The sequence below is a fragment of the Vidua macroura genome, chromosome 1 (genome assembly GCF_024509145.1).
Source record: "Vidua macroura isolate BioBank_ID:100142 chromosome 1, ASM2450914v1, whole genome shotgun sequence".
NCBI classification, from domain to species: Eukaryota; Metazoa; Chordata; class Aves; order Passeriformes; family Viduidae; genus Vidua; species Vidua macroura.
Genome location: NC_071571.1, coordinates 32,233,757 through 32,255,722, shown reverse-complemented (window position 1 = coordinate 32,255,722; position 21,966 = coordinate 32,233,757). Strand labels below are relative to the sequence as shown.

Sequence of the window (21,966 nt, the reverse complement as noted above, 5' to 3'; positions counted from 1 at the left end):
ATGTGATGCATAATACTGGGTGCCAAGGATACTGATATTTCACCACACTAAACACAAGAACCTCTATATCCTGGGCCATGATTCTGTATTTTTAAAATTATTTCATTTAAAACAGATCAGCAAACTTCTGTGATCTTAACAGTGCATAGGTAGCTTGTTAAGAGCTGTATCAGTGTGTTTGAGAGGAGTGTCTGTCCATCTGTCCCTCCATTCATCTCAAAAGTTCTTTAATGTGGAGCCCCTCAGCACTTCTTCTTCACATACAATTGTGAGAAAATATTTGGATATCTTCATTACATTCAGATTACTATACAGAGAATCAAAACTATTTATTTAAATGAGAAATGCAACAGAAAGGATGAGCGAATAAAGACAACTTCCCCAAGATTTTTGCCTGCCAGGTATTTAGTTGTAGAACTCAAGGGCTGTATTGAGACCTGTGCTGTTTCTGTCTGTTTAGACAGCAATCAATATATACTCTTCTCTTTCCATTTTTCTTCATTAGAACTTTTGTTTGGAAGTGGATCTTGAACATTTTTTGCTACCTACATTAAGCAATCACTCAGAGGCACAGAAGTACTGCCAATTACCTAGTGAAATCAGCTGATAAACACTCACGAGGCAAACTGCAGCTGGGAAAATTCAAGTCCCCTAATTGTACCAAAAGATTTCAAGAACAAAACCAAAATTCAAGAACAAAACCCCCATCCCCCATATCAGCAGTTCTTTATATAAGACAGCTTATATGTCCTCCTGACTTCCAAAGAACAGGAGAAGAAAGAAAAGGAAATAATATCCCAAACCCCATCCAGCCTAAGAACCAACCAACCATACGCACAAAACTTGAATGAGATCACTTTGGGAGGCTTTGCCATGTCATCTAAAATGGGAAATACACAGCTGCATCATAAAAACTGCAGCACAGCAGAAATACTACTTAAATATTGCTCATAAAGAAAAAATATATTTGGCAACACAACCAAATGCTGTGTGATACTATCAAGTATTTTGGACCTGGGGTAAGTTGTAGGCTTTCTGTAGGCTTTCCTCACAAGCCCTTGAGTTCTTTACACAACTTCCTACCTCTGCAGGGCTGCCACACCTCTCACATCTCCTACCTAGAAGGCTGCAGGCTAGAACATGCAGGTGTTTTCTTACTACTGTTAATAGCAAAGTCAGCTGAGACCTTCTCATCCTTACCCTTTTTTACCTTAGTCTGCACACCTTTAGTTTTGCCACTCTGAAAAGAACTATGTGTTTATAGCACAAAGGCTTTGGTTTGTAACAACCAAATATCTAGGAAATAAGCCAGACAGATGGATATAAAAATCTATCTATCTATCTATCTATCTATCTATCTATCTATCTATCTATCTATCTATCTTCATGTTGTCAATCTGCAGGTTCAAAAGAAGATCTGCACAGATCTTCTTTACTCTTAGAAGTCTTCGCCATTAAAGATCTAAATCAATTCCTTTATTTTCAATTCTTTCTCCCCTCACCACTAACCTGAGGAAAGTTTCAGGGCATTAAAATTTCAAGAGCAGAAGAACTCAGTGACTAAGAAGGAAGAATACCAGAAAGAGTACTACTAAAACTCAGAGATTTACAATTTTCCAATCCAGAAACTGATAGAGCACATGTAGCAAGAATGACAAGACCATTTAATTACAAAAAATAAACAAACCCAGAAACATTTATAAGTACAATTAAAAATTTATTTTTCTTTTTCTGCATTGAAGTGAGTACATGTTTACACACAATGTGACAAAAAAATCACCTGAATACTAACTAAGTACTAATTAAGATTGCAATTGTATTTTCCTTTATAACCATCGAGAATATAAGCAGGGAAACAGAAGAAAAGAAAAAAACACATAACTTTGCCTGGTATATCACCCAGTGCCTCTGGTTTTACTCATCCCCAAAACTTCACTTACAGGACACTTTTGGCAAAAGTCCCTGAACATTCTGTCCCCCCCAAACATTCAGTACAGTTTAAAAAATAGGTTCAGTGGCACTTCAATATGATTTCAGTAACATTTCAGATACAGTGCACCCAACACTGCATGCAATTCACTTTGCTGTAAGGCTGACTTAGACATAAGGCAAACATTACCTTAGCTCTCAAATATTCCATGATTAGACACCCTTAGTACACATACTGCTGTTAAATGCAGAGATGCCTTAATTCCCTTCATTGCTTTTCCTTCTGATCAAGAAAGCAATTCAGGGAGATGGTGTGCTATACTAAACACAAACTGCAAGGCATTAAAATGTTAAAACAAACAGCAATGAATAAAAATAAACTATATTCACATATTCAAAACTTATTTCCATCACTTAAATAATTTTATATGCAATTACAAAATACATACACTTAAATATCTTTTTAAGAAATAATAATCTAAGATATCACAGATGATGATTTGCTTTTGATAATCTAACTGCCCTATCTCTGGCATAAAGATAAATCTGGACAGTGTTACTACCTAGAATGTTTTCCTTTTATAATAAATTTTCTTAAATATACAGTAAATTCTCTTTAACTATTCTGACAGATAGTGCAAATAAAGACATTCTTTGGGTCACAATTTTAAAATATTACCAACAATGCTATCCTCAATTTAATATTGTTTTAGTAAGTAAGTAAGAAAATATTTTAAATGTTCACATCTTCTAACATCTGTTTAGCAACACATTTTCCTCAGTTACCTTGGCTTAATGTAGATCACAAAAAAATGAATAAACTAAAATACTGCTCACCTACCCAAAAGATATGTTATATTCATACTTAAATAAGTATATTTAGAAACCTACCTGTAAGTTTCCCATTGCTTTCCACGAATTGTTATTATCCAATGGCCTACTACATCAAATCGTATCAAAATACAACAAAGATCACTTCAGAAGCACTGCTCAAAGGCAATGAAATAATGCTTTGAGAACCTAAGCACATGTTAGGCCTACATAGATCCAAGCACGTTGTAGAATACAATAGTTTACGCTTGTTTTGGAGTCAACTGCTGCTTTGCCCTAGCCAGAGACAAAAAGCTTATCTTAAATATTATCCATCAATGACATAGCAACACAAAGTGGGCCTGTTTGCTATCTAATGTTGCTTGCTGGCTTTACACGTTTGTTTGAAGTCACTGGCACCTGATGGTTAGTTCCATTTGTGGTATTTGTTGCTGAGCCATTCACAACGATGTAATCAACCTTGTTTTCCAGTTTCACCAGACGTTGTAAGATGTCATCCAGAAGAACAGCAATTGTTCTCTTAAGATCAGCTGAAGATAATGGAAAAAACAAATTACAGCCTGTTATTTACTCTGTGTGGAAAAGAACTGCCATTTCAACATATTCACATCTTAAGACTTGCTATCCTCCCTACCATACTTTTTGGAAAGGAGTGCCAATTGGTCTAGAAGTACAGAATTAAACAGCTGCTTGAATTTTCTTTATTAACATTTCTTTGTTATTTTAGGGAAGGGAGATATCACTGTAACAGGGAACTGTGAAGGCAGCCAATTAAATATTAGAGTATAAGAACAAAACACTAGTTGGAAAATTAGAAGTGGCTATTCAAAGGTATTATTTCAAATTTCATCCAGACAACAGCACTGGAATACTCAGCTATGTCATCTTTTAGCCTTGGATGTAAGAGAATATATCTAAATACTTTCTAAATACTTTTCAGCATAAAAAAGGTAGTTAATAGCTGTCTCCTAAATGACAGATTTAGCCCATAGAAAAGCTGTTATTAAAAGGTACCTTATTGCTTCTTACATAAGCTACAAAGCAATGGTAAAAAAATCTATTTACATATTTATTGACTGAAAATAAGAGAAAAGATGGTAAAAAAATTCTCATGATCTGGAACACAAAACCAGTAATATCACCAGTAATATCTTTCAACAAAAAACTATTTATGCTGTTGCCAATCACCATCTTCTTTCAGATTTGAAAAACATTAACAAACTTACCAGGTTTTACAAGGTGTTAAAATTCCCCTTACATAAGAAGACATCTACAAACTGTCTCTACCCCCTGCCCACTAATCAATTAACTAAGCAGAAAGACTGGGCAGAAAGATCAAAGGCATCAAAGTGAAAAAAATAGGAGCAAAACAGATTAAAAAAAAATACTAGTAAATTAAATTTAAAAAAAATAAGTACCTCCCTCTAAAATTAACTAGCTCTTGTTTAGTAATGTAAACTTAAAAAAAAAAATTCTAAACAATTCAAGCCAGAGCAGGGTCTGCTGTTAATAACAGAGGGTGGGTCATGTACTCTGTAGTATCATTTTGTGCTCAACAGGCTGATGGAGGGAATAGTCAAGTTTTAATTCTGATGATCAGCAGGTAGATAAAGAGATGACTTCAGTTCATATTAAACTGCAGACAAAACCACAGAAGACAAGTCTCATCCGGGAATATGCTGTAAGACCTATAGAGCAGGAGAAAACTGCAGTACACAAGGATTTTTTTTTTTTTTTTTAATTACAGAAAAACTTAATTACACAGTAAAGGAAGGAAGTCCTTGATGACAAAAAAAAAAAAAAAAAAGGTGGGAGAAAACAGGGAAGAAAAGAGAAGGCAGTCTCTTACCGTAATAAGAATTAATTTTAAGAATGAAAGGATTAAAGGTTTGAACTTTTTACTCTCCTATTCCTCTTGGGTTGTTCTTGCATATCTTGTCATCACAGATTTGCTTCCTTCTTCCTTAGCAGCAGCAAAAAGACTTCAGACACATTTTTGCTGCTTGCATTCTTACCAAAGGCCTACAAAGGGCATCCTACAACAGGCAGAGCCATTTAAGGAAATCTTAAGGGGATCAAAGTTCATTACTATACATCTTTTGAGATACTATTTTAAAAAATAAACAATATTAGTTACCTTTTCAATATTTCAGAAGATAGTAAATACTGGCAACCTATTTATCAAGTTAGGTACATATTCACAAGACAGGCTAATCAGAGATATGATGCACCAAGTATTATAGCTCACAAGACAAGGGGCGTTGTCTCTTATGGCTACTTCTAAAACAAGGAGGGATTCTGCAAAAATCATAATTGCCTTGCAGTCTCCAGACTGCAAACTCAACTAGTATCTTGCTTTTTCATTGCTTTTTTAAGGAGAAGAAAATTCAAGAAATAAAAGCAGGAAGTTAGAAATGAGGTACTAGAAGTATCTGGAATGTTGAAGTGACTTTTATATAAAACTTTGTCCCTGTATCAAGCACGTGCTTATTCTTCAATAGCTGAAGATTCAGAAAAAGACAAATGTGCTGCTACTTCTGTAAGTAACTGGATTCATGTACCTGAAGAGATCTAAAAAAAAAATCCTGGAAAGCAAAAATGTCATGTATGAAGCTTGATTTTGCAACTCATCTTAATCTTCAACTTCATTGAATAAACTAAAATCAAACCAGTTAATACAGAAAATTTTTTTTCTGCTGAAGAGCATATACTACTTTTAAAAAAAAGAAAATGTATAACTTTACAATTTTCAGAAAAAGAATATATTCAAGTAACTAGTATGGCTTTTTTCCTCTTACCATATCCTGACATAGAGGCTCCACCACCACCATTCATCAGGTTTTTGTTTTCTTCTGCCAGTGCTTTGACATATCTTTTACTGAGATCTAATATCTGTCCACGCAACTCAGCACTGCTTTGGCGTCTTGGATACTGAAAAGTGTAGCGTAGCAACATCAAACCCCAAATGATTCCAAAGACTAGTAAAAACATACTCAGTTTCTGGGACATATTTTTTCTTGAAAATGTTAGAAACATTTCTGATGAAGGCCACAGGCACGTTCTAATTTCAAGAAAGGTAACTGAATTTGGCTTTATCTAATTATATTACATATTAAACAAAAATAATATTTCTATGAGGTGAAAAATCTTCTGGCTGGATCATCTTGAATATATCTTCTCATGTTTTAGCTGGTCTTGATTCCTGAAATTTGTAAAGTACCACTTGGTTATTCAAAACTGCTACAGTTGTTGAGATCAAGAACAAATATCAGTTTCCAAATACAGTATGCTTGCATCATCTAGCAAACAAGTTTTTTTATCTGCTTAGAGTTTCAGTTATATTTCCTTCTGACTTGTTATTTACAGGGTTTCCTCTTCCTATTTTTACTGATTTTTATTCTCCAAAAATCAAAACTTCTGTGCTTCCACAAAGCACCACAAGTATTTTAAATACTGGAATTTAAACTGACATTAAACCCAAATGCATTTGAAAGAAGATGCAGTATCTAGAAGAGAGCTGCATAACATTTCTGTACAACATTGTGATGAGTTATACACATACATCTAGACACAAGATCTTGTGAAATGATTCACATGATTCTTATTCTTCAGTTTGAAGAATAAGCACAAGTGTGAACAGACAACACATGGAAAGATGTTTCTTGGTTGGTTAGCTAGTTCAAAGCTTCCTCTCCTGGCTTTGTACACCATTAAGGTTTTATATTTGCTGTGGTGTCTTATTATTGAATAAAGAGATAAAACCAAAGCAAATTGGCACATTGCACTTCAGGATTTTATTTCAACTTTAAAAAATGTCTTACCATAGTACCCAATTCTGATCCTTCGATAGATGAAGGCTTCAGGAGGAAAGCAAATGGTAGGAAAGCTTCATCAGTTAAATAACAAATGTTCAGACAGTTGGAAGCAGTTTGAGCCACACATCTTCAGGAATGTCTGTACTGGAAAAAAAAAATAAACAGAAAGTGAAGATATCCTCATTTACTTGTGGAGTAGTTACAGTTGAAGGCTTCAGGCTACATGTTTTTAAATCAGAACTACATTTTCAAACCTAACTTCAAGCAATTGTTAGGGAAGAACATAGAATTACTCTCCATTTTATTATGAATGCATGCATTTGAATGCCCAGTAACTGACTTCAACATACTTTTAAAAGAAAGCTTGGTAAGAATCTCACTCAGCATCTCCTTCTTCTTGTGTTATAAAACAGTGACAACAGATGTTCTGGATTCATCATACATGTACATGCACATATATTTACATAGGCATCATTCTCTTACTAATTTTTACCCCTCAAACAGATCCCACATTTTTAGACTCTTTCCATGTGCATACCTTGTATTTCTCATTTTTCATCCATCTCTGACACTACTCCAATTATTCAATACTTTCTTAAAAGAGAACTTCTACTATTTAATATTGTCCAGATAAAGCATTTTACACAACAGTAACATTTTTCCTCACTATTCCCAGTTCTTCCCCACCTACTACCTGCCACAAGCACGTTTTAGACTGGAATTACGCATGTAATAGAGTTCCTCACCAGACTTTCTGTAGTGGCATTTACACCTCGGTTTGTATCAGAATATTGAGACCGAGTTTCTCGTGCTGCTGAGCTCTCATCTAAACCTAACTCTGCCTGCATGGCACTTTTCATCCCGTCCACTGACCAGTTCCATCGGCTTTATGCCGACACCCCGCTGTCTGCTGCCAACACAAGTGTCACTGCCAGCAGGGCGCTGAGCTCTGCTTGTGCTTACCCTTCACTCTTCAGATAATCCTCTCAACAGGCGAGCCAGCGTGCCTGATTCAAGTGGCAAATTTTTGAAGTGCTCTAAAATCAACATGCATATCTAAATTATTCTGAAAATTATTAACCCAAGGCAGGGGCGACATCAGGAGTTGGACACTAAAGTTGCCATAAGGTAACAACCAGTTGTGTGTAAAATGCCATATGGCAGCCACTGCCAGTACATAAACTCTGACTGCTGGGTGCACTAATGCAAGTGGCAATCCAAAGTCAATGAATGAAGAACAGCTCACCCTCCACCGTGGGGGATGACTGCACAAGGACAGACAGCCGACACGCAGTAATTTGAACTCCCACTGTAAATGCAGTGGGATATACTTTGTTCAAGGAATGTGCTTAATCCCCCTAAAACTGTTTTAAGATACTAATTTGTCTTAAGTATGTAAAATAAGAGGGAAAACAATAAAAACTTACATTCCACAGCATGAATATCTGGAATTGTGTGGCTTAAGATTTCCTGAAACAGATCTTCCCCAAACATGCACTAACCGAAACTTCTTTTCCCTAGCTCTTTGCCAAATCCACGGCTCTGCACTCAGACTTTAATAAATAAACTGCACCCACATCATTATGTATCTACATAATCTCTGAACAGTATCAAAAATTATGGAAAACATTATGAGGTCCAGGAGAAGAGTATTCATGTGATGGCTCAGAAGACCAAACAGTATCTCTCAAGAAGACACCATAAGTTTCAAACCTCATTCCAAACAGTCTCTACTTCTTCTATTAAAAAAAAAAAAAAAAAAAAAAAAAAAGACTGAAAAGGACAGATAGCTCTTGAATTCACCTCTCCACAGATCTCCAGCCATATCTCATCCTGAAGCATTTAGACAATATCACTACAGTCCTTTGGAGTAGAAATAATTCTGCCATCACATTGTAAATAAGACTACAAGCCAGGATAAGAGGTCTAGCCAAGAGGAACAGATTGAAAAAACTCCTGCCAAGCAGCAGCAGGAATTGCAGACTGGGCCATCGCCATGTATATCTAATTCACAGTGCACACGCTGACTACTGAAACTAATGGAAATCAAGGACTTAACCTGCTGGGAAATTGCATAACACCCATATACTAACATGAGTTAAAGGAACTCGGAGCAAGGTTTACCAAAATGAAGGGAACTATTTGTACTTGCCACTTTTCCTACAAATTTTTAAAGGCCATTCCCTCTTCATGAATTCCAGTGTAATCTCAAAGTTCTGGAGATTTGGTCTCTTCTTTCCCCCTGAAGTGCATGCACTTCTAGTGACTCATAAGACACTCCCTACAACACCCTTGGGGTAAAAATAAAATAATAAAATAAAATAAAATAAAATAAAATAAAATAAAATAAAATAAAATAAAATAAAATAAAATAAAATAAAATAAAATAAAATAAAATGTAAGATTATGCCCAAATGATTTGGAAGTAGGAAAAAAAAAAGAGTATCAGAGCAGCAGGCGCACATATTAGGCAGGAAATAGCACAGTAAGATGGATGGACTGGAATTTTCTTGTACCTTTTTGCCCTGAAGGGTCAGCACTTCTCTACAAGAAAATTATAGTTACAACAAAACTTGGGCTCAGAATGGACCTTTGTTTTCAGTAATTTAGAGGTAGTATCCCATAAGATAACAGCACACATGAAAGAAAGTAAGTGTACTTTGTGATCTTTATTCTCCCTCATTCTCTCAAAGCACACAATATGCTGGGTTGGAAATCCTCCCTGAGCAGGAAAAAAAGGAAGCTGAGACTTCCTTCTTCACACTGATTTATCCTGGTTAGAAATGCTGGCACTCTTCCAACTGCAGCTGAGGGACTTTTGTGGCAAAGGCAAAGCACTGCAGAGAGCAACAGGAAAAAGGATGCATCAGAGCTACAACCTTGCTGCAATTCCTACCAACTCTTATCACGGAGACTAAGACAAAAGGCAGACAACCATGAAGATGAAGCAGTACAACCAGAACAAAATTTGAAAATCTGAGGAGAGAAAGAAAAGAAACAAAATCCCAAACCAAAACAAACCCAAATCAAACAAAACCCCTGAGTTGACTGCAGGCAAAATGGCAATCCAAGAATCCATGAAGAAAATAATGTCTTCCAGATAATTGTTTCAATTAGAAGCCTAAAGTTACCAATTCAAGCGCCAGTTTCCCGAAGTACTTTAAATCAGCATAGCACTTTAAATCAGCATGCATATTTAAATTATTCTGAAAGTTACAAGCCCAAGCCAGGAGCAACATTAGAACTTGGAGCTACAACCAATTCCTGAATGAGGATCTGACATTAGGTTTGCCTTTCACAGACATATAAACAGCTTGGTTTTCTTCACTGTTGATTGTCTAAGAAAAGTACTACCAAAACCTACCAATGTGGATACAACTTTGTCCAGTGGTACCACAACACTGACATCCATCTGGCAAAAAAGCAATGAACTAAGACACTCATCCACTCCAAAAAAAAAAAATTATGTCTCTATTCTGTATACCTGTATTTCAAAATCAGTCATATATAAATTATATTATTGACTACATGAAACAAAAGGAGCAAAGATAAAAGAAAGATACAGAAAATGCATTATTTGTTCCATAATATAGCAAAGTTAAACTTAACTACTACTTAACTAGCATCAGACTTCAGTTTGAATACTGACCCTTCTCCATGGAAACTAGCCCATACTTACAAAACATCCTTCTTGAATTTTGTTGCAAAGTCTTCCTCTTTACTCATTCCCAGAAAAACCAGGAGATTATATTAACATACAACACAAAAGTTAAACGGCCTATAATGCAAAGGAATGCCTCCTACATGCTCTGAAACAACCCCAGGTTATCAGGAAAACAAGGCATACCTAAATCCTTAAAAGCTTATTTCACCTTACAGCACCGCCACTTCTGCCAGTCAATCAGCCCATGAAAGACTAGCACATATTCATAATCATTTTTCTAGCCTGCCCAAGAGACTCCAGCCTTCCTAAACCACTAGAAATGGCTGCAGGGCAAATTTAAACCTGTCCTGCAGAGATGATCTGTGTATCTTCTAGTTTTGAAAAATGTACAGGACAGATGACGGTAATTATTTGTGAGAGAAAAGGAAAGCAGCAGGTCCATCAGGTATTTTTGGTAGTTATTAATAAGCAGTTTGCAGATGCAAAGAACAAAGAAAACCAAAGCTTGACAGAAACTTATTTGATTCAAAGATGAAAAATACTTTTAAGAATAAAGCCAAGAAAAACTCAATGAAAAGAATATTGTTAACTTACAGTCCAATAAAGTCACCTCTTTGGTCATATATTTTGAAAGACAGAATCTCAAATACTAAGGCAGTAGTTCCTCAGTGATACTCTAGAGACAGAGTCTCTCATTAGGAAAGTAGGCCTGATAAGTGGGAATTTTACTCCATCTATTACTTACTACCACAATATTTATCTGTTCCTCACTTTCAAATTATGATCAACAACAACATGACATTGTGCATTCAAGAGCAGGTCTGGCTTAGCAACCAGATATTAACTGCATAAAAAGAAGCAGTGATTTATCAAGACAGAGCTTAAAAAAAAAAGCCATATACAGTCCTTGAAGCATGCATCCAATTAAAGAGGAAGTGGAAAAAAACTTGTAATAGAACAGACAGCAGACAGAAATCAGGACAGTACAAATAAAAGCTGACATTAATAATTACTATAAAATAATTGTACAGTACAAAATTGGAATTTACTACCATCTCAGTGGGAGCACAAAAAGTTTATAAAATTATTAACAATTAAAAATTACCATACTAAAATTACATCTGTACAAGAAATTGCTATTAAATTCATGGCAACAAACATCCTGCAGTACAGAGAGTGTAGTGTATCAGTAAACAAAAAACTGCCTCTAAATATGCAGAGTGACACTTCATTGCAAGAGCCAACAAACATTTCAGGAAGACAAGAATCACTGGGCATTACAGAATATCAGGAAAAGAATTTCCACGGTAGCATCAAGCTCCATTCTATTATTTTCCCCTTTTTTGCATCTATTTACAGAGTGCACCCTCTGGCCCATTTACCTCTGTGACCTCCAAAGTATTTTGTTTTCTAATTTTCCAACAGAAAACTTTGAGCATCACTCAGCTGACAGGAATCAGTCGTGCTGACCATTCTGAGAGCAGACAGGCTGGTTTTATGTTATTTGGAAAACCCTCAGTCATTTCTGTAAAGCAATGAAAATGGAAGTCTAAAGAATGGCTAATATACACCAAAACAGTACAGAATGCATTCACTAGACAATTAATTTTAGAAGACTGAGACAATGAAATAAGCACCTAGAAGCCCATGAGCTCACATGCTAAGACTTTTTGGAATGCCAAAAATGATACTTGTATTCTGGTAATTTGCAGTCTTAGATGGTTGTTGGTTTGGCAGTAGGTGAAAAATCTACATGAGGTGCAGCTGGCAAACAGGTGCCCAAAGAAGTAAAGTGTTTACACAGAGCCCTGATTAAAACTGGTGTGTAAGGAAAAACCACATTCCCAATATTTTTATGAGTAAACAAGTTCTTGAGAAGATGCCAGTGAGACTACTGTACTCTATTGACACATCCATACTGTGACTGTCCTTTGGTTTCCAGGTTCATTAATCAGGTTCACTTAGACAGCTGCACAGTGCCATAAAGAGCAGGATATTCTACTTGGAACCAACCATTAACCGCAATGCCAGTTCCCAGACAAGTGAAAACACATTTAGTTGTCTTTTAATAAAATTTACTCTCAGCACTTCAAGTATTCCTATTATTGCTGCTGTAAAATTTGGTCAACAGAAAAATATCACAGCAGAAAGGGAAAAGAGGATCTATACTGACAAAACATCAGCAATGCCTGACATAAAACAGCCGACCAAAATGTGCTGATGAAACTCAAGGGTCTTTCCAGATGCATTACAGATAAGTAGACAGAAGACTCCGTTTATATTAATAGCTGCTAGACTCATGTCAAAATATCAATACTATAAAACGTGCTGCTATCTTAAGAACAGGTAAGAAGGCACACTTCTGGGCAAAAAAAGGCTGCCTTATCATTACGAAGGCTGCTAAGCTGTAGGTTTTAGCAGTTCTGTACCACTTTCAGAGCATGCTGCCAAAGGAGTCTGCCTTTGTGTCTTTTCCAGGACATCTATCTTTGTATCTTTTCCTAGAGCATGTGTTCCTTCATTCTCTGCTTCTACATGCCCAAGACTTGCAATTACCTTGGCACACTGAAAAAAACAATATCCTTTTGCCTTATTGCTACCTGTCTTTTGGGGAGCACCTTTAATGGATATTCCAAGTGAAAAAAATATGAAGTTTAAGGGAATAGCAAAACTGGGTAACTACCAAAAATATCTACTCTTCTACAAAAAAAGAAGAATCTTACGTGCCCCGAACAGTTCCTGTCTCTCAACGCAGCCAAAGGATACATGGACCAGCAAAAGTCACAGCTCATCAAGCAGACACAGTGCTGCTGCTGACAAGCTGCTGGGACTACCTCAAACCTATCTTAAACCAGGAACGGTTTTACCTCCTACAGGCTTCTAAGAACAGCACCAATTTGTCTTGTAGATGAACTTCAAGTTGAGAGCACAAACATATTGCTTTCGACTTGAAAACCCACACAGCAAGCTTACAGTGGCTCTGGTATAGAAGTATCTGAGAGCCCAAACACTAGACTACCTTTTGTCAGTATTATAGAAATACTGGAAAGCTGTTTCTATTTAAATGCATACATTTCTATTTTAATTGTTTTTGTTTTACACTTTCTACCAATAATTATTTTCATTTTGCATTGTGTCTAAGAAGTCTTCTCAAGTACCTTAGAGTATCTTTTTTTTTTTCAACACCTTCCCCCTTTATTTTTGCCTACTACTGCCAATGAATGCCTTTAAAATAAACCAGTCATTTAAAAACAGAAATTCTTTGTTCCTTGCCTATGGGCAGTCAGCCAAGATTCAAGATTTTGAGAGGGGAAATGGCTTGGCAAGGCTTGTGAAGAAAATTAAAGCAAGCAGATATCAATAGGCACAGTATATCAATAGAGATAGTTTGCTACACTTGCTGAACTTGCCCTTCTCCCACTGGGCCCATCTGGGCCCCAAAACATTTGTACATCTCTGTATCAGATTCTTAAAAATAATAATAGTGAAAAAAAAATTTTTAAAAAAAATCAGCTTAATTTTCCCTGGGACACTTTTCTCTATTTTCTCTTCATGCTTTATTGCCACTATTCAGGTCACTGTAGGACCGTTGCTCCTTGATAAGAGTCACTTATGATAGAGCACAAGGCACTTTCTTGGCTTCCCACTTCCCAGTAACACTGCCACGATTTATTAATTGCAGGCTACGACAAGTATCCCATAGTACTCCCTTGTGAAATTTCACAGCTGTCCTTGTATCGCTCTTTCCAAAGCCCCTGAGACTCCAAAACTTCCTCCTGAGATGGTAATATTTAGCTAATTTTGACTAGTTTTACAGAGAGCCAAGCCTACAAGATGATGCATGTACATTACTGGTAAGAGAGGGACTGTCACTGAACGTTTTAAAGAGACCTAAAAGGAAGGCAGGTGTCACTAAAAAGAATAAAGAGGGGAGGGGGGAGACAACTAACAAAGTGACAGCTGCAGTGGGGGAGAGATTGCCACTGTTCACACATGTACACACAGTGCACCACACAAACACTATTCCTGTAGAACTGCAAGAAAAAAAGCACTTGTTCCACTAGGGAGAGAGGAAGAATTTAACTTGTCTGTTTTCTCCCAACAAATCTGTACAATTCAAACTGCATATGAATTTGTCCACCAAAATTATGTTTCTATGGCAAAACTGTAATACAGACAAGGCTTTGGATTCATGTTCCTTCCCAGCAGGCTGACCCATTCAGAAGATTTCAGAAAAATAACACTGGAGGAAATATTAAAGACAAGTGATTTCTTCTATATCTTTTCTTCTACAATCTTACTTCTAGATTGACTTGTCAGCTCTCAACGTAGCACAGTAATGGATTATGACAGACATTAGTTAACTGTAAGACCTCAGTGGTGTGCACTGCAAAATACTTTATTATTAACATTAAGGAAAAGGTGCCCAGAAATTTAACTGGATTATTTATAACCTGGTAGCCTCCTATTTCTTTAGTATTACTGAAGAAACCAATTTCATTGGAATAAGTTTTACATTCCCTTGTCTATGCCTCTAGTTCAGGCCCTATTTTACATGGGCAAAGTACCCATTCAGTTCAGTTCTAATCCAAAATTAATCTTCTAAACTACATACGCAAATGCCAATATAGCTATTTTTTGTAAAGTTTGTAAATTTTTTTAGTAAACCATAGAAGAAAATATAAGAGGCTGTTATTAATAATGCTCAGTTGAGAAAAGCCATAAAATGGCACAAATTATAAATCACAGGTGAAAGAGGTTGTTAAAAAACAAAGAGCATACAAAGTACATTTTATCAGTAAACTTGTACCAGGAAAAGCAGATTCACTTGAGTGACTGAGCCTCACAGATTTTTGACAGCTACTGGAAAATGGCTATTTTTGACACTTACTAGTTTTGAGACACATTGACTACACAGCTGACAATTTTAGCTGACAGCATGCATTTATCCTACTTACAGTTTAGGCAAGATGCAAGAACTAGTCCCCTTTACTATTCTCGGAAAAGGTACAAGTGATCATGAACTTCAGGGGAAATATCTTACTTTTAGCAGCTAAATGACATCCAATCCACAAGATACATCACAATTTGTGATTAGCTGATATGAATGCCTCCCTCAAGGAGATAAGAGATAACAGCCAAAAGGAGTCTCTAAAATAGACACTACAAAAGCTTTAAAAAGAAAAAGCTGGGCGGTGGGGGAAGAGGGAGGAAAGGAAGTACCTTTATTTCCAACTGTAAAAAACTTTAGGAAAAGGACCAAAGGAATTCCAGCATAATTGCTTAATTCTCTGGAGCTCTCCAGTACCTATTAAGCAGCTACAGATTTGAACACCTAAAATAACAAAAAGAGGCCAGAATATCTTAGGCTTTATACATACGAGTGTCTGCAGTAAAAACAGGAACAAAAATAACAATAAATTTCTACATTTGGTCTAAAACTGCAATCATACTGCTTGTGACACAATTGTGAGTAGCAGATGCTACTCACAATTGAATATTATCTTCATATTGTCTCCTTTTTCTGGTAGTCTCATGAGAGTAAAACAGCAATTCCTTACATTTGTTCCAAAATTAACACTGTGTTACAGTTAGGAAAAATCACATGCACACTTGGATGTACATCATGTTCACATTCTCAGGGTTCTCTTAAAATAAAAAGTTGCAATTCCTACAAAAAAACACATCCATCTGCCCCTAGTTCACCCACTGGGGGGGGGGGGGTGTGTGTGCAAACAACAACAAAAAAAAACCCAAAACAGCAATGAAAAATAACTAGTTAACCCAATCTGAACTGTTCTAAAGAAACTCCACATCATGTCATAGTATAGAACAAAAATTATCTATGCTTGTTTCGTGGCACACAAACACAGAAATTACACTGCATTCAGTATCTTTTAGATGACAAGAGACATAAAAGAAAATTTACAGGATGCTACCATATTAGGTTAGGGAACCGAAAAGAGAGTTTATTAATAATGAATGATGAACAGAGCTACCAAAATAAGGTAGAGATAATGGTACGTTATACATGTTTACCAAAATCGAAGGTAAGTGCAGTCAAAGCATCATCAGATGTTACAAATAAAAGCAATTTTATTATATTGTAAGAAGGAAGCGCTGTTCTGCAACCCTTGCCGTCAAAAAATTCCATATATTACAAACTGAATGTTTCAAATCTTGCAGACTTCATTCAGTATTACTTTTTCCTGTTTCTTCAATAGTACCAGCGAGACCAATTTCAGTGAACTATTTACCCGTTGGTTTTGGGGCTTTTTATGCAGACTTGCTAGTGCCGGAAGATCACGTAACTTGACATTGTTAAGGATCCTGTCTTTGCCTGAATATGAATTTTTTTTCTTCCTTCCTCTGAGTTCCATCACATCACTCTAATCATGCTTTACCTCTTTGGAAGTTACGTCCTTACAGCAGAAGGCATCGATCTTGCAGAGTCACTGCAGTCACAGCTTAAGACTGGAAGACCACTGCTAACGGCGAAGGAAAGCAGAAAACGCTCGTTTGCTCCACCGCTTCCTCCCCACCCAAGGACACTGCATCACAGCCCTGGGACACGGATCGCGGCCGAAGGAACCCCGAGCCCAGCACAACTCACCTCACCGCGCCGCGCCCCGCGGCGGGGCCCGCAGTGACACCGCCGCAGCCGCCTCGAGAGCCGCGCAGGTACCGGGACCCGCCGGGCAGGAAGCCCGAAGGAAGACGAGCCCGTCCCGCAGCTCCGAAGGAGGGGCGGACCAACGCGGGCGCTCAGGCGCGGTGCGCACCCGCGCGTGCGGGAGAGCCGCAGCCACCCTGCGCCATCCCGGTCCCGCCCGAACGTGCAGCCACCCCCCGCCCTTCCCCCGTGAAAACACACACGGACGGGCGGGCCCCCCACACACACTCCCGCCGCCCCGGCCCAGTGCGCGGCTCTGGGGCTCGGCCGGGGCCGGGGCGCCCCCCTCGCGCCGCCCCCGCGCAGCGCCCCCCGCCGGCCGCCGCGCGCTACCTCCGCCCGCCGCCTCCGCCGCCTCCTCCCGGCCGCGCCCGCACCCGCGCGCCGCTTCCGCCCGCGCCGCGCGCCCGAAGCCCCGCCCCCGCCGCGGCACGCGCCCCCCCCGCCCGCCCGGCGCCGCCACCGCCCCCCAGCGGCGGGAGGGGGCGGCGCTGCGCCCCGCGGCCCTGCGGGGAGTTTGTCCTCAGCCGTGCTGCGGGCCGGCTGAGTTTAGTCTGGGCGTGTTTAGTCCAGAGAAAACTGAGAGGGGGTCTCATCAGTGCTTTCAAATATCTCAAAGGCGAGAGCCAAGAGGATGGGGCCAGACTTTTTGGTGGTGCCCCGCAACAGGGCGGCGAGCAAAGGTCGTGAACTAAAACACAAGTTCCACCTCAACATGAGGAAGAAATTCTTTGCGTTGAGGGTGGCAGAGCAGTAGAATAGGCTGCCCAGGGAGGTCATGGAGTCTTCCACTCTGGAGACATTCAAAACCCACCTGGACACGTTCGTGTGTCACCTGCTCTAGGTGACCCTGTCCATGGCAGGCGGTTGGACTAGGGGAGCTCCAGAGGTCCCTTCCAATCCTAAGGATTCTCTGATTGTTCGTGGCTGGGGTGGTATATAAACCTCCCCCCCACCACCCTCACCGTGATAATCGCTGAAATAAAATTCATTGTGAGTGCAGGACTGTGCTAGAGAGTCACCCCAGGCTCCTCCTGCAAGGTGGTGTTTAAAGGAAGCTGGTATGAGTTAAGAAAAGGTGAACATAAGGGTAAAGTAAAGAACACGTTCAACAGCTGCACAGTTGATAGCATTCAGAAGTACCTGTGGGTCACCTTATCCAGATCCCTTCAGTGTGTGTCTCCCTCCCTCCCTTCCAGCGTGCATCAGAGGCCACATGGCCTCTCCGTGCTTTTCAGCCTGCATATTTTGCACGGGTTAGATGCAGGAAAAATCAGCACTTAAATGCGATGCTCTTCTAGAAAAAAGGATATTGATACATCAGAGGGGTTAGTGGCCTAACTTAGACCTAAGTATACAGACAAAACTCTTGACAGGTGCTATGTCAGCTGAGGTATCTGAGATGTGTGATAAAAACTATATGACAAAACAATATCAAGCACAGTGTTTCTTTTCAGTGACATATGAAAATCAAACCTTAAAAGTATTTATATAGTCCTTATATTTCTGGGTAATAATACTCTTGGTATCATTTAAAGGGGTAGATAAAAGCCCAGGATTGCAGATATGTTGCAGTGTTCTGTATTATTTGTCAAAATAATAATAAATTTAAAAACCCCACCAGAATTGGATTGCTGCTGCCATGTTGTTTCATTCCTCTCCTGCCAATCATTATATGTAGATGGTCCTTTCAAATTTAATTTGCATAGATATTGCTCTGTCCTTTTCAAATATGTATTAAGAATTTCCTCTCCTATTATGTTTGAACTGCTAAATGGTAATGGCTAGAGAACAGCACACTAATCAGTATGCTCTGAGATTACCATAGCTTCTGCCTCCTTGCTTAACCAGTTAATCCTATAATCTGTATATGCAGATACACATAAAGCAACTTTACACTTGCTTTACTGCCACTCCTATTTTTCCCTCGTCCTGACCCCTTACCAGTCGTTTATACCCTTTTCCTTTAGGGAATGGGCCTGATCTGGGCCTATCTTTCCCCCCAAAGTGTATTTTTTTCCAAAATCACGAATACACTATACTTACTACTGCATTAAAGCTAATGCTGTATTAAACCAGTGTCTTAATATTTCTTAAAAAACCTCTATAAGGCATGCTTGAAGAACATGTCATGTTAGTGTATCCTTTAGGCCATCTCTAGATGTTTTCTGTGTTCAAACCATCTTCCATTTAGGAGAGGCGCTCCCAAAGACCCAGACCAACCTTGGAGTCTTACTAATAAATAGTGAAAGCTGGAATATAATCTAAAAAAATTATTGTCTTTATAGTCCAGGAAACTACAGGTGAAGTCAGTGTAGAGTGAAGTCATTGCAGAGTACAATGAGGGCAGATAAGTTACAGGAAAAAATGGTGAAGGCAGTTTGTAGATTTCAATTCAAAATGTAAAATTGATTAGACTTTTGAAAAATATGTATTTGTATAAGCAACTGCCATTTTTATTTTAGGTTTAATTGCCAGAACATTTTAGGACAACAGGAATGAAAAAATTCTGCTGAAATAATGCAAATGTCTTGAATGTGTGCATCAGGTCTAGTCTAACCCTCAGGAATTGAAATCACAACGTGAACTGTAGCAAGATCTCATATATGTACATGTTAACAAAAATTGTATTCCTGTCCTCTATTCTCCTGACCTTTCCCTCCCTCCCCTGCTTGGTTTTGTTTTGTTCTGTTTTTTTTTTTAGTGTAACCATTATGTATTTTCAGTGGGTCCTTCATATTCCATTTTTTTTTTTTCTCTGATCCATTCTGTGGTAGAAGACCAATTAGTATTTTCACCTCAGAATTTAAGCATGTCCTTCATGCTCATTCCTTTTCCTCCTGTAGTTAGAATATAGGCAACATCAGACAGCATCAGAATATGCCAGAACAGCATGTGATCTTGCAGTAGAATAAGTACTTTATTAGTAAAGTTACATTTGAAAAGGGAGATGAACAAATCTATGTACCAGAGCTGAACAGAGTAGAGCTGCTATAAAAGACAGATTATGACATGGATTCAGAATTGTTGTTACATTAGCAGAGGATAAAACTCAGGCCAACCTCCTAGGAATGAAAATTTATTTGTAATTAAACAGGAACTGACTAAGGAATTGACTGAAACTTTTAAAGTAAGTGATGTGAAAGAAACTTTTACCCAAAATTAAATATTTTGCAGACCTAGATGACAATTAAGACTTTTCCTCAATACTGCCTTCTTTACCACTGAAAGATAATTTACTCTTCAATCATTTGCTTCTGAATCGCCAAGAAAAAAGAGCAAGGGCTGGCATGTACAGTTCCAGCCTTCCATTTACAACAGAAGCACAAAACAACCAACACCGTTTATGGTCCAGGTAGGAGGAAACAGAATCATTCCTGTAAAGAAGAGGGTATGGCAAGGCTCTGTTAGAACATCAAGCTGTGGTGACCATTGGCAACCAATATTCATGTGACATCTCCACTGGGACAAAGCACTTGTTGGGAGCCCAGTGCTTTCCTGCACTGACAGAGCAAGTTTAGCTGTTTCATCATCTTGGGAAATTTTCTGACTTAAAGTACTGCATACCTGGCCTCAAATGCCTTCAAGGTATCAGCTGCTGTAGCTATTGGTGCATACTGGAGGAGGAAGCACCAAAACTGCATAGTATACAGGATCAGGGAAACCTTTCTGAGGTGAGCAGAAAGGATAAAGCTTTTAATAAAACCACGGTTAAAATGCAATTCTCATGATTGCAAGTCAAAATCTAGGCCTTTGTTTCGTAGAAGCACGCAAGACTGGATCCTGTGACTTTACCTCCACGTATGTACAATAAAAGCAGCCCTCCAGCCTTGCATATTAAATATCCTCTTGCCATAACACAACACCCCTGATGACACAGACCCAAATACAGAATACAAATTCATATGGTTGCACAAACACATTCATATAAATGTTCTTCCTTGCACCGCAGGAGCAGAACCCCAGAGAATGTGCTGGGGGAGGTGGAAGATGAGGGGACACAGGAGCAAGGCTGATAATTTCCATGGAAGGAAAGCATGAAGGAGCAGTTCTCGTAGGAGAGAGGAGGAGGCTGTTGTGGGTGGAGTGGCAGGAGGAGTGCGGGGCTGCCCCGTGTTGTCTCAAAGTAAGTTCCTTTCAGCCGGTGTGCAAGAGGCCAGTCCACACACAGAGTCAAGGTATTTGATTTATTGAGAGTTCTGCGCAGAGAGGAGTGCTGGATGGGAAATCCACAAAGCCTTCACCACGACTCCCACAACTTTTCGCTATTTATACATTTTAGCAACAAAGGCGCTTATGTTCATTGGCTACACGTTACTTCGTTCTCTTACTAATTAGTATTCTATCTTCTATTGGTTAGTTATTCTCTCGCTTCTCATGCTAATTGGCCTGCATGCTCAGTCTTTCTCTTCTTTTGAGTCGGTGGGTTTGTTGAGTCAGTGGTCTGTGAGTCGGTCACACGTCTCCCCCTGCCGGAATTACGTTTTACCCAGTCAGAGCTGCTTCCGCACAGTCGCCAAATTGTCTTTAACAGTTTCTTCCTTATCTTGGGAGTTCTGTCGTATGTTCTTGTGGCCCGTGAATTCTGCGTTCTTTGTGCCCACTATAAGTGGTAACTCCTTCCCAGGCTTTGTTAACCTCCCCCTAGGTCGGACATCACTGAAACATGTCCAGCCCTGAACAAGGCAATTGTACCGACAGCTAATTTGTCTTTTTAACGCCTGGACGTCACTTAGCGCTTGCTTGTCAGCTGCCTGTTTCAGGGATTAAATCTCCCTTCTTAGTCATTAGGCTTGAAAGCTCACAAATACCAGACATCAAAGAACACCCTTTCTTAAGAACATTTGTTTACATATTCCACACTTCGCAGCAACACCCGCACACCTGGCGGAGCGGGCCGGGGCAGGGGGCAGCGCGCTCGCTCCCGCGCCGGCGGAGGCACGCTCCCGGGGCGGCGGGAGCGCGCATGCGCGGCGAGTCTCCCCGCAGCGCCCGTCGCTTCTTTTGTGAGGGGCGGGCGCGGCCCCGCCCCGAGCGCGGTGCCGGGCGCAGAC

At 39.1% G+C, this 21,966-nt stretch overlaps 1 protein-coding gene across 10 annotated transcripts; it reads right to left on the bottom strand.

Annotated features, from left to right (window-relative positions):
• Positions 1–1,696: 1,696 nt before the first annotated feature.
• CCDC126 (coiled-coil domain containing 126) lies at positions 1,697–17,261 on the bottom strand. 10 transcript variants are annotated; one of them, XM_053972365.1, is made up of 6 exons: positions 16,853–17,128; positions 16,644–16,727; positions 15,463–15,574; positions 6,582–6,719; positions 5,559–5,962; positions 1,697–3,290 (listed from the first exon to the last, which is right to left on the bottom strand). In XM_053972365.1, exons 5-6 carry the CDS (start codon positions 5,794–5,796, stop codon positions 3,109–3,111), a joined length of 420 nt encoding a protein of 139 aa, XP_053828340.1. In that variant the 5' UTR covers positions 5,797–5,962; positions 6,582–6,719; positions 15,463–15,574; positions 16,644–16,727; positions 16,853–17,128; the 3' UTR covers positions 1,697–3,108. The 10 variants fall into 10 exon arrangements, with proteins under 10 accessions (XP_053828340.1, XP_053828360.1, XP_053828370.1 ...); XM_053972385.1 differs by having other exon boundaries at positions 16,644–16,724; XM_053972395.1 differs by lacking the exon at positions 16,644–16,727.
• Positions 17,262–21,966: the final 4,705 nt, after the last annotated feature.